The sequence below is a fragment of the Excalfactoria chinensis genome, chromosome 4 (genome assembly GCF_039878825.1).
Source record: "Excalfactoria chinensis isolate bCotChi1 chromosome 4, bCotChi1.hap2, whole genome shotgun sequence".
NCBI lineage: Eukaryota > Metazoa > Chordata > Aves > Galliformes > Phasianidae > Excalfactoria > Excalfactoria chinensis.
In genome coordinates this window covers 5066119-5079525 of record NC_092828.1, presented here as the reverse complement: position 1 = coordinate 5079525, position 13407 = coordinate 5066119, and the positions used below count along the sequence as shown (strand labels likewise).

Sequence of the window (13407 nt, the reverse complement as noted above, 5' to 3'; positions counted from 1 at the left end):
AAGGAGTGAAACATTTCAGAAGAGCTCATTGGGCTTTCAGGAAGAAGCCCCTGTACCTGCTTTCAAAGCTCCAAGGGGTCTCCAGGCAGATCTGCTGCTGTGCCTGCCCAGATGTGACAAAGATCCACGACTCAGTTTGTTTCTCAAACCAGAACAGATAAGTTTAATGAAAATAAGAGATAAACAAAAATCAGCTTCCAATGTGGATTCCTTTGCTACTGAGAAGTGGCAAAAGAGGAGACATTTACAGTAAAGGGCAACAAATAAAGTCATCAGCCTCGTATTTTAAAATGTCTAGGCTTGGAAATGACTACAATACCTGACATTAGAGACTAAGAATAAGACAGTGAGGAAACACATCACGATAACCAAATAACTTCAGAAAGATGAGCATCACTCATCTAAATTCAGGCTGTCTTTTTATATTCTTCTGCTAGATGAGAATCTGCTATGTCTTGTTTGCAGCATTTACTTCACCAGCTAATCAGTTGCATCTAAATACATAAAGAGTCCTTCCTTCAGGATCTTATTATCACCTTTGATGCCAAGGAAATTGTAGGGTTACATTTAGAGTAGCTTGTGCATGTGCCCTACAAATAGCTTGTATGTTTTCCCCACGTAGGGCAGGATGGCGAGGAGTTCAGATACAGATTAGGAACTGATCACTGGTAGAAATCAGCTCCCAGGTGATGCTTTTGCCATATTTTCAGAGCTGCTAATCTCCTCCTGACTTCCAACACTGCAAGTCTTCTTTGAAAAGCAAGTAAACTGGCACTTATTTCCACTCAACAAAGCTTTTTCTCTTGTATATGCAGAGTACCACATCATGGTCTTACTTGACCACTCATAACTTTATAACACAGAAACCTAAATCCAAGATTGGAACCAACCACAAAATAAATGTGCAAGAAACAACTGACAAAAAGCCCACGCTACCTTATTCTCAAGGCTTTTGAAACAACTCCTTAATGCAGGACTAAAACAAACAAGACAATTCAAGGCTTGAGGGTCTTGGTTTTGACTCCATCCCACACCACAACAACCCACAACAAAAAGTTTCAGTTGGGCAGAGCTGCTGAAAGCTGCAGCTCAGCACAGGTGCCTCTACAAACAACTACCTGGTGGTGCTACTTGACAACATAATGGCTTTCGGATCCCACATCAAGGCTAAGGAAAAGCTTTTCTGCAACATGAAGGCACTGAGTGTTACTAAGCGGTGTCTTGTGACTCTGCTTTTAAATACATGAACTGGTGTCCTACATATGTACTACACGCCACAATAATGCAAACCTACATTATGAAGGAAGGCCTGGTGACACTATTTCAAATGCAAAGTGTTGCTGGTTCTTCAGAGCGTGGTTTGACTCATAAATCTAGCTTTATTCTGGGATCAAAAGCCTTCCTCACTCTCCTTTAAAAGCAGTCAGTGGAATGGTTACAGATACGGCTTCCCCTGGGCGCTCTGCAGTGCCCTTACATGTTTTACCAAGCTTATGTACTTTCCTAGAGGAAAAAGAAAAAAGAAAGAAACAACCTGCGTAGGCACCATTAATAGTAGGAAAATAAAGCAAGACATTCTGATGAATTTCCAAGAGTGTTCCGTAAGCTACTGACCCTTGTTTGAGGTATATTCCAGAAGAGCCTTCATACTTCCAAGTTCGTATCACTGCAATGACTGTTGTACGTGTAACGTAATTAAAACCTGATGCATGCCAACTACCAAACATTTTCAGAAGACAGACTTCCTCACTTCCAAAAACAAACCCAAATTTGCTTAAAAAAAAACCAAACCAATAAACCAACAAAAACCACAACAGCCATAGTATGATACAAAATAGTTAAGATAATCTGCAAATCAGATCAGGCTCTTGAAGCTAAGCAAAACCCTCAGCAGCACGTAAAGACAGTAATTACCAAATTAGCTCATTTTCTGTTTTGATCTTTATCTGGGGCTTCTGTTGTTTCTTTACACGCCTTCTTCTCTGTCTCTTAGCAGGTTTTTTTTTAGGCTTTTCATCTTTATTAGGTCTTGATTTCTTCTCATTTACTAAGCCTACATCAAGTTTAGTTTGCTTTCGTTTCATTCGCTTTCGTTTCTCACTTTCTTTCTGCAAACCTGCACCTTCACCATCTTCCTTTCTTTTCGGTTCTGACTCTTCTTTCTTACACTTCAGCTCTTCACTAAAGTATTTTTTCTCCTCAGTATATTCTACCTGAAGGTTCTGCTCTTCTTTGTAGGAGACGCTAAACGTTTCAGCAAGAACAACTTTGCAATACTCTCTAGATTCTACAGCTGACAGACCAAAGCCATCTGTGATGGCAGCTGCCCCAAACGCTTGCCCTTCTATAGAGTGTGCTGTGCTGTACTGACAGCTTGATGTATTTTCTAGTGAATGCTCACAAGCTGATGAGCAACTTGGCGCTTTCTTTGTCCCGGTATTTGTGGCTGTCTGGGTTTCTGAGAAAAGGCTGGAATGCTGGTTTTGTTTGTACATAAAGGCTGAAGGTTTAACCTCACCAAGGTTTCCATCTTTAAACTCTTCTGCTATTCTCACATCCATTCTTTCCTCAAGACATGTAGTTTTCTGACCTTGAAAGGAGTAGTAAGTTTTCCTTGATCTCTTTGTGAGACTGTGAATCTTTGTTGCTCTGCATAAACTGGATAGAAAAAAAAATGAGTTACTAATATTGATCAATTTGCTTCGGATCTGTTGAGTTAAAATCATAAAGACAGAGACTTGTATGATAAAACTATTTCATGGTCTACAAGAAAGGACCTATTCCAGGCATGCTGTTCTGTGTACTCACATGAAACCTCCAACACAAGACCTTATCTGCAAAAATCAGCTACAGGGAACACCTTCAGTCACACTACTGTGGTTATATTATTATTGCACCTTCACATAAAATGTCTTCCCAACCATGCCTAACACGAATGAAGTCTTGGTATTTGGCCCTAACTGAAGAGTAGCCTCAAAAAAGTAGTGATAAAAGGTGTACAATATCCATTCCACAGTTAACAAAAGCTACAATCCCTTCTTTAGGTTAGAGGGAAAGGAGGATCTATCATCTATCCCATACAACATCTTACACCAAACAGAAGATGCATGATGATGAACCCTTGAGGTGACACAGTCTATGGAGACCTGCACTTTTCAGGATTAGAGCCTTATTTACCTTCAATAGGAATCTATTGTTCAGACAATTTCCCAAAAGACTGACTAAGCGCAGAAGATGCTGTGCCAAAATAGGCACTACTGTTTTCAATGAAGCAAATATTTGAGGATAGCAAAGTATGTGAAAAAAACCACAACTTCCAGAACCTTTCCTGTGGGCTGCCACTGAAGATGCAAGCATGGCAACTCCAAGACAGAACGTCAGTCATTAGAAGGACATTTAAACAGTCACTTTTAAAGGCTGTAAAACTAAACAGAATCAGATGAAAAAAAAAAAAACCACAACAAAATAATGATAAAAAACAGTAATTCAAAGGTTTTTAACAGCACACAGCAGGGCTAATGAAGGAGCAAGGTCATTCATAGAAACTTGAAAATACATGCTACAGAGTAACAAAAGACTTACCTGGTCTGATGCTTTTTTCCTTTCATGTGGGACTGGTACTGAAGTACAGTTGTAAGTACAACATTGCAAACAGGGCATATGTAATGGCCAAACCCAATCGCAGAAAAGAAGGAATCTGCGGGTCAGAAATACTATAAATGGAAGGCAAAATCCAGAGCGATCACAATTGTTCCCCATGCGAGAGGCCTAACATAACCTTCCCCAAAACAGCTCTATATGAGATACAAAGTCTCTGCTGCAAGGTAACTCAGTTTTACACTCCAACAGTATTCATGAAGGGAGCTGTACTGCTGCAGTGTAACTATTCTTCAGATGTTGAGGGAGTTGTCAAACACTGTGTTATGAACACGCCATGCATAGACTGACAAACCTAAGTTAAACCTTATGTTTTCCAGGTTGTCATGTTCTCCTCTCCTACAAGCTGCAAAGCTGCGTCACTACAGATTTCAATGTATTAAACAAACAAAACAGCAAATAATGTTCTCCCCAATGCAAACCCGAGACCTTTATGTATTGGCAAAATGCAGCATGCATTCCAATGGACTGTTACATTGAGCAATATATATATATTGTCTGGTGGATGTAAAGCCGGACATGAACCAGCAGTGTGCACTTGCAACCTGGATGTCCAACATTACCCCAGGCTACATCAAAAGAGGGGTGGCCATTGTAAGGTACCATCTGGAGCTCTGAGTCCAGACCTGACAGCCCCAGCACAGGAAGAGCGTGGAGTTGCTGGAATGGGCCTGATGGAAGGCTTGAGAATAATGATCATTTAGGAAACGAGTTTCCTTGTGTGGCAAGACTGACATAATTACAGCTATCAGCTTAGGGAACTAAAGATTGAGGGAAGGCATGAATGCAACAAAAAGGAAACACTTGATTCAATTCTTAGGTCTGCTGCCTGTTCTGTGCAGAGTGAGGAGAGACACTGCAATCACAGGGTGTTGGTTTCAGGAAAGGGTTTTAAGATCAAGAAGGAAAAGTTCAAGAATTCTTGGGAAATGTTCCCTGTGGAGGTTGTCACAGAGTTTCTAACACTGAAGGTCTTAAGAATGATTTGATCCTGGGCTTTGAGTAAAGGAACTGAGCTATTTTTTATGCTCTCTTCCATTTGACTCCAGTGATAACTGGATTAGAGTCTCAAAGTCAATAGGAAATATCTTGCCATCTAAAACTGTCAGAGATAAAGAACCTCAGGATGGCAAACTAAAGAAGGGGGGAAATGAACTTATTCTGTAGCAAAGGAGGAGGCTAACATTTCCTTGCACATGTCAGAGCTGACCCTTGAACATTCAAACAAACTGCCCTCACTTTTTCATGTCCTACTTACCATTTGTCATGGATTCTCTAGGGACAGGTTTGAATCCCAGCTCCTCCATTACCTTCTTCCGTGCTACATTTTTTCCATGTTTCTTACCAAGATAATGCTCCAGGGCTGAAAGTGGACCATTGAAAGGAACACAGCAGAGCCTGCAGTAGTTCATTTCCAAGCTCATTTTTGAAGATGAAGGCACCTCAGTTTCTGAAGGAACTGAAAACTCATTGTTAGATACCTGTACTAATATCCATGTGTTTGATGGCCAGTCATTTTAAGGTCCAAGAAGAAAGCTTTACCCTGCAGAGGGTGATTCAGAACACATTTGCTACACTCCATCCTGAAATTAAGTTCAGTAACTTGCACAGCACTCACACCACTTCACTACTGCTTGTGGACTAATATTATTATTATTTTTAAATTAAATATGCTAATTCATCAAACTGAGTTTGGGCCACAGTTAATATTCAGAGCAACAGTAAACATGCTCTTTAATAATCAGAAATATTTACCTTTAGTTAGAAAGATAAGGAATCTGAAAGCAAGCTTCCCTAGCTTCAGCATTGTAAGAAGTTACCATATGACAGATACATGACTATGGCAGAACAGAAAGGCATACAGACACGCAGGTGTAAGACAGCACCTCTTTATATCTGTTGCAAAGAGTGACAGGAACATGCACACAGTGCAAATTTAGTTCTTACCAGAAACAGGTTGCATGCTCTGTGCTTCCACTAGGGCTTTATTTTCTGCCAACTGCCTCAGCTTTTTAGCATGGATCTTCCCCCGGAGGTGAGACAATGCAACATCTGGGGAAGCTAAAATCATGTTGCAGAGATTACAGTAGTTATTCTCTACTATACTCGTTCCATCCATCTGAAATTAAACAAAGGCGAGCTCAGTTATACAAGCATTCACTGAAGGACAAGAAAGCACTTAAGTCAGCTATGAAGAATAGTCACCTGAGAACTGGTGCAATCCATTATTTCCTTCTTTTTGTCACACTTTATTCTCTCATCCTTTCTGCCATGACTTTGGACATAAAGATAAACGTTCTGAGCATGCTTTCTGCCCTGAAAAGAAACTGGAATTATTCCTGTTCCATTACTAAGGGGCCAAGAAGTGGTATGTCCAGCAACAGGAATTTCATCCATCCAAAACAGGTCTGAGGATTCAATAGCCCAAGTATCTAAAATTGGGTGTTATGCATACCTCCTTCACCTGTGATTATGTTTTTAATTCTTAGATGCTCTCTCAACACATAATCTTCCATCTCCTGCACTTCTATAGTGTACTTACATGTCACACTGTACACAGGTACCCACAAAGCCAAACAAGTGACTTGTTTTCTCTAATCTAATCAGATGCTTTCCAGGAGTCTGTTAAGGATTCTGAGAAAAAGCATTAGGAAATCTTGACAGTATTACCAAGAGAAAGAGGTGCTACCATACTTGACTAGACAACATCAGCAAAACTGGAAAAAAAAAGTCTTATTTCTGTATCATTTCATCCTGAATTTATCTGATTTCACCATTACAATTGCATCTGTTATCCTCAACTGAATTTGGATCCTAGAAACAGAAATTCCAACTGAGGGTCTGAACTCTTCAGTTATGACAGTAGAAGCGCTGCTTAACATAAATCAAAGTAAGGAAGCATTATACCTTTCAAGACCTGAATACTAATTGAGGAAAATAACAAAAAAGATTCCTGAGAGCAACTGACATTTTAACTTCAGTAAGAAAATGAAACATCTGTGCCTGCAAACCTTCAAGATTAAGGTTCAAAATATAGCTCACTTTCCTATGTCTATAGCACTACCCCAAGGCATACACTTGTTCCAAGAAATGCCTTCTGCATGATTCATACCGATGTGTGGAATCAAACTCTGTAGCCTGGATATAAAGCAGGTATGTTTAGTAAAGAGATGTGCACACAGCTCTGGCACAAGGGGTTAACACTCCAAACTCGCATGCCATAGGGAAAAAGCACGCTACAGATATAGGCTCAACTAATACATAATCAATTGTCTCCCCCTGAGTTTAGTTACATATTCACTAAATTCCCTGCAACCCCATTGGCAAAGACAGTTCCCCCCCCCTTTCTCTGTCATTGTTTTGGGATGAAGATTCCTCTCCTACTGTGAGAGCTCCTGTTTTCTTCTGGCATCAGCTTTTGGCCTTGCAGTTGGAGCACCCCCACACATCAGTGTCATCTTGCCCTGTGAATATCTGATCACCTTTCTGCCAAATGCCTTTGGGCTGCTCCCAAACTCCTATCTTTATGGCCTTCTTCCCTTTGTTTTCCCAGACTTAGTGTCTGCAATTCCCCCTCTCTGTGCCCCCCTTAGCATAATCTATCTTTAACTACCCTTTACCTTGGTTTCTGTGAGGCCCCCTTTCCCTTTCCGTAGCAAAAAGAGCTCCCTTTTCATTTATTATGGGGTCCTTTTTGCTCTTCCATACAATTTGCCTCATGAAGACACTGACAGACATAGCAACACATGTGTATCACTGGGTAAAGCACCAGGGGCCACGACCCCTTCTCTCTATAGTTAGCACTGCCCCATGCCACTCTTATGTCCTGGGTCACATGGTGTAAATCTGCTTTCATCCCATGTACAGCATGGCCTGAACCTGCCCAGTTCCCTCTATAACCATCCTGCAATATGCAGGTGATTGCCCTTCACTACTGCTGAACCCACATCATTCACAGCCTTCAAGTCTGGCTAGTGCCTAAGCCCAGGGAAGGCTTTAAGCAGCCTTTTCTAACACCATACAGAAACCTCAAACCAACCAAAGTCCCAGTACTTGCTAGGAGAAATCTTCCCTTCCAGGCTACCTCATAGTGTGACATCCTTTGAGATTCAAATGGCAGCACTGCCCAGCAAACCCTACAGAAAGTGTCTGTGAACAGGTGGTGCCTTGTTGCCTCATCTAATATGTCATCTGAATATCCTGAAAAAAAAAGCAAAACAACAAAAACCAGTCAGGAGACAGGACACACGTGTGTATTTTCACTTACAAAGTATTGACCCCTTGAATATTCACATGCAGCACATGAGTGAACTAATGTTCACCCACTGAATCACATCGTGCCTTGTTGTAGCTTCAGAGCAGGGCTGTAAAGCCACCTACACCTTCCTACATAAAGAGATATTGCTTTCATGGACTGAAGGAATGTTACTGTACATGTACTTGGACATCAGGTACCTCAAAAATTAAGGAAGATAGAGCTTCTTCATTGTGTTTTCCAGACATGCTATCAGATATATTAGACTAATGGCCTAAAATACAATAAGTGTTTTAGTTAGATCAGGTCTCAGACTTAAATATGGGAATACATTTTAAAGAAAGCCAGGGAATAGCTCAGTGCATGAGAAAGACCAAGAGGTCTCAGAGACTTATAAAGGCTGTACCCATGTCCCGTACACAGATTTATTTCTTTCAGTTATATAGAGAAAAACTGCTCCAATGAGCATCAAAATGGGTATTGAATTGCTACTGTCTAAGAATGGTTTACCATTGGTGCTTGAGATAAGGATGCATTTCCTAATAAAAACTTTTCAGGAGTTACAATGGCCAGGTAACTACTCCCTGAAAGTTGTTTTCTGCAGTGGGAGCCATCCAGTCATATTCAATATTCTATACTTATTTGTACATAAGCATAAGATGGACACAATAACAGGATTTGGTCCACACAAGAAAACCTAATTACTTGGTTCCTGACATTAGCTGAAAACTTACCTTGCCCCTGAAATGCACAAATTGCCATAAAACCCATGATCTCAGACACAAACCATATGAAAATCAGTGCATATAAACATAGTCTTATTATTCTCTGTAGTCTTAGCTGACTTTCCAGCAAACATATTTGCCCTGCACTTTGCATTCCTCTTCAGTCTTACAACAAACTGCACAGAATCATAAGAGTTGGAAGGAACATTTAAAGGCCACCCAGCTCAGCTCCCCTGCAATGAACAGGGACACCACAGCTAGATCAGGTTGCCCAGGGCCTGATCCAGCCTTACCTTCAAAGTCTCCAGGAATGCAGCATCCACCACATTTCTGGGCAACCTGTGCCAGTGCACAGGTTATCTAACCTAAATCTAACCCTCTTTGAGCTTGAGAGTATTTTCCCTTGTTCTATCACAACAGACCCTGCTAAAGAGACTGTCCCCTTTCCTGTGTCCCCTTCTTTCCTGTAGCTCCTCTTTAGATACTGACAGGCTGCTATCAGGTCACCTCAGAGCAAATACTCCAGGTGAGGCCTCACCAGCACAGAGCACCAGTGCAACTCCCACTTAAATCCTGACCAGGCTCGAAGTTGCAGATGATCTTCAGTGTGACCTCAGAGATTGCAGCCCCCTTCCCACACGCATCAACAGTCCCCTTCACTAAATCACACTGTTGCTTTCCAGGGAAGGGTTAAGAACAAGTCTGCCCCCTCTCCTTTTCACCGTGCTTCCAGACCATTTGTGACACACACAAAAGTAACAGAGCACAGGGAGATCTATGCCACCACTGTCTGTGCACAGCTACTTCTATCAATAGTAAGTTGAACTTGAGGTCTTCAGCTTTCAGATGCACAAGACATCTTTCCTGGCAATGGAGAGAAACTTAAAAACCAGCTTACCTTGCAGTTCACAACCATCAGAAACCTGTCAGAGAACTATTCAGGTCAGCTTTATACCATTAAAAAGATGGTTCACTGCAAAGCAGACCAGCTACTGCTTGCCACAAAGGGTCTGCTCCTTAATAAAGAGATAGGGATAAGAAACATTCAGCAGCGCCCTCTCTGTTCCCCATGGCACAGACCTGGCTTATGTTTTGTTTCAGAGAACAAAAATAAATAATTAAGAAAAAAATCATTCCAGCGTTAATAAATTCAGACTGCTAGCTTTAAGTTGAAAGGAATGGATAAACTTCTTATCAGGCCTCTCAAACCTTTAATATTAATAACTGTGCCACCACACCAGGAGTCTCAGCCTGTTTCAGATCTAGGTTTTTTTCCAGGCAGTCAGAAGGTTCCTTAATGTACACAGAACCTTCACAAGTATCAGAACAACCATCTCCTTTCCTGGGCTCCTGAGCGAGGTTCCAAGTGCCCCCGATTCCGGATGAGTCTCTGACTGTTATTAATTTTTCTTTCCTAATTCTTGAGGAGAGCTGAGAGCAGAATAATGCAGTAAGGAAGAAGTACAGGCTAGAGAAATCCCTAAAGGCAAAGAGATGAAATTTCAAATTCAAAGTATTAAACCCAGAAGATGACACAGCTAAACTCTGCCCTCAAGTGCCAGCAGCAAACATAGCATTTTAATGAGAAATAGATGGAGACAAGTTCAACAATTACGACCCATCAACAGATGAATACTGACACATGTTATTCTCTCCAAGGCATAGCTGCAAGCAGCAGGGTCACTGCATCTTACCAAGGTACCTCCTATTTATCTCAGGCCAGCACCTGACAGCTCATGCTGAAGCCCATCCCAGCCACAAAGCAAAGTAATTTCATTCAAATTATATGCACTGCACTACCTCACTTTACTCGACAAGCAGGAAGCACAGGAGCCTGCACACAGCCTGCCTCTTCATCTCAGCTGTCCAGCAGTAATTTTATTTGGCTGCAAACCATACTGCTTATCGTTAGGTGACCATACTCCTCTCAAATAACAGCATGACCAATGAACAAAAGCTTGAATGCTCAGAGTAGCAGCTGAACAAAACTGGAGGCAGACAGCAGTCACAATACAGCAGGCAGATGTGGTTGCTGTGCAGTGGAAGTCAGAAAACAACCTTGGAAGTAAATTGGAATGGATACAGCCATCCAGCTCAGGGAGTGCAGACAGGGAGGGCTCTGTTCTTTGAAAACAAATGCTGAAAAACTGAACTGTCAGCACTCTCCTAAGGTGAGCTTCATCATCCAAAGTATACAGCAGTGATTTTTTTTCCCCCATGGAATAGTATAGCAAGATATCTTAAAGACATTTACAAGCATCTTCAAATGCCATATTCTACCACAGAGCTGACTAGGACACATGCCTAAGCCTGCACACAAGCACAGGCCTACAGAGCACACAACTACAGCACCCATTAAACATAGTGCTGGCCAAACATTGCAAAACTAAACTCAAAACAGTGCTGACCACCTTTTAGCACTGGAGAGACCCACGACCTGCCCTGACACACAGCAAGAAGAGCTTACAACTGATGGAAAGCACAATGCTCACCCTTTAGCCCAGCACAAACAGGAACAGAAGACACTTCGCTGGATCCTTTGTACAGTGCTGTGGATGAAACAGAAGCTGTTTAAAAGCATTAAGATAGAAATACAGTAAATCCACTGTCACTAATAAATTGGAAATACTCACTTCCAGCAACCCAATTCCTTGCACTTCTCTTCTTCCTTCTCCCTGTTGACCCACAGCCTCCTGTTCCCACTGCCCTTTCTCTCTCTGACCACCCCCAAGGACTTCTGCTCCCTACATCCCAACACACCCAGCAGAGCCAGATCAGCACAGCTGAAGCAGATTGAAATCAGCTGTCCTGCTTTTAGAACAGAGTTTGCAGCTTTCTGCAGTAAAAGCAAGTTGATGCTTCAAAACAAACAAGCAAATAAACAAAAACAAAAGTTTGGGATCTCTGAAAACAAACTGATGTTTCTATTGCTTTTAAAAAATTTCCATGGGCATATTTAAATCCAGCTGCACTCATTCAAAGGCAATCAAAATGTTAATTGGGCACAACAGAAAGCTGATTGAAGTCTGTGTGGGGAGGCTGGCTCCTTTTAAAGGAACAGTAGCATTAGACTAATTAACTACTGCAGGATAAGCTGGTAGTTTCCTTGCTAGGTATTAACTTATTTCCTCAAGATAACAGACCCATTTCCCTGTTTGCTCCTTTGGTCTCCTAATACCTTTCTCCTATTTGGTATGCAGAGAATGATTAGCAGAATACAAAAGGAGGGAGACAGGAAAATAAGTAATGTGTGGTATAAGCATCTGCTCCATATTGAGTCTTGAAGAAGGATGGTTGTAAACTACAGATTAGCTATACGCTTACAGGTATCAAGTGTTCATATCTTCTTGCCGCTGAGCCCTTAAATAAAACTATCCTCTCCCCTAGAAATATATATAGGTATTAAAAGCATCTTTGTGTGTTTGCTAAGTGTGATTAATTCCTCTGGAGTTATTTCCTTGCAACAGAGTACTACTAAATTAATCTGACAACGGGGAAATCTGCTGTTAAGGGATGGTTCAAATATTTCACAAAAGGCCATTTATGCATCGTTATGTGAGGCTGGCTTGGTGTTTTTCAGTGTCTAAAGTGGGAGGGGGCTATAACAAAGGAGAGGGACAGACTCTTTACTGGGGTCTGCTCTGGCATGACAAGGGGAAATGGTTTCAAACTGAAAGAGAAGAAACTGGATATAATGAATAACAGATTCCTCACAGGATATGAGGAAAAAGTTTTTCCTGTAAGGGTGGTGAAGCACTGGGACAGGTTGCCCAGAGAGGTGGTGGGTGCGAGACTTATTTTCAGAGCTTTGTGTCACACATTTGATGTAAGAAAGCAACTTGTTGGACAGCTTGCACTCCCAGGAGTATGGCGTTGGCTTACAAAGCTAGAAGAAACTGTCTGAAGAACTGAATGTAAGTGCATCTTTTAAGAGCTCGGTATCACTTTGGACTTGTTAGATACCTTACCTGCTCCTTACACACTTGGGACACTGACAAGTAGTCTCCCACTGCACTTTGCTCTTTAATTGCTGCTTTGGGTTCAAATTCTCATTACTTTTTTGCTACAGGCATCACACAAAACCATTTCACAGAGGGGACAGCACAGTGTATTCCTGCCACTTCCATACGCAGTGCAGGGAGGACACGAAATAGCCACTTCTCCTCCAGCAGGAGCCTGAGAGTGTGGTATTTTACACATCCATCTTAAGCAGGGCAGAGATTTGAGGCTGGAAATGAGCTGTACAAAGGGTAACACGCTGAGGGATCGCCCAGCATGTGAGGGAGCCTCCACACGGGGGCCCTGTGGGTCACAGCTGGCTCAGAGCCTCGCTTTTTCCACACGGAGCTTCTCACCCTCACTTACAGCCCCTGAGAAGGCGGTTGCGCTCACCAGAACCCCGCCGCCTCCGCCGCCGCCTCCCACTTCGCCCTCGGGACTGCCGCCTTCGGAGTCTCTTTACGGGCCAGGGCTGGTTATAATTGAACCCCGAGGGCCAGTACATCTCAGCATCCCCCTCCCACGGTTCAGCCCAACGCCGCTTCATCCTGAGGGCTGGAGGTGCCGGTTAAACCCCCTCAGGGCTCGGCCCGCTCTCCGCCTCCCCTCAGGGCGCGCAGCCCGCCCAGCAGCCCGCCCCGCGCCCCGCCCAGAGAGCCCGCGTCGCCGCCCAACGCTCCGTGCATCGCCAGCCTCCCTCATGTCCCCTGTCAGCCATAAAAAAGCTGTATGGAAATCTATGCTGGGATCAGTTTCTATAGTGAGATTAAC

The 13407-nt window shown here is 42.5% G+C and overlaps 1 protein-coding gene across 1 annotated transcript; it reads right to left on the bottom strand.

Annotated features, from left to right (window-relative positions):
* Positions 1-203: 203 nt before the first annotated feature.
* On the bottom strand, positions 204-13183 carry LOC140251038 (uncharacterized). The gene is made up of 9 exons (XM_072334270.1): positions 13003-13183; positions 11271-11435; positions 11130-11186; positions 7742-7857; positions 5863-5973; positions 5605-5776; positions 4916-5116; positions 3583-3697; positions 204-2658 (listed from the first exon to the last, which is right to left on the bottom strand). The coding sequence occupies exons 1-9, from the start codon at positions 13181-13183 to the stop codon at positions 1911-1913; spliced, it is 1866 nt and encodes a 621-aa protein (XP_072190371.1). The 3' UTR covers positions 204-1910.
* Between the last annotated feature and the right edge of the window lie 224 nt (positions 13184-13407).

Excerpts from the sequence above, each read along its gene's own strand:
- LOC140251038 (XM_072334270.1), bottom strand. The coding sequence starts at position 13,183 with ATGAAGCGGCGTTGGGCTGAACCGTGGGAGGGGGATGCTGAGATGTAC. Across the intron at positions 11,187-11,270 it reads AAGGAATTGGGTTGCTGGAA|CACTGTACAAAGGATCCAGC; the intron begins GTGAGTATTTCC and ends TTTCATCCACAG. Across the intron at positions 7,858-11,129 it reads TGTTTGTGCTGGGCTAAAGG|GATATTCAGATGACATATTA; the intron begins GTGAGCATTGTG and ends TTTTTTTTTCAG.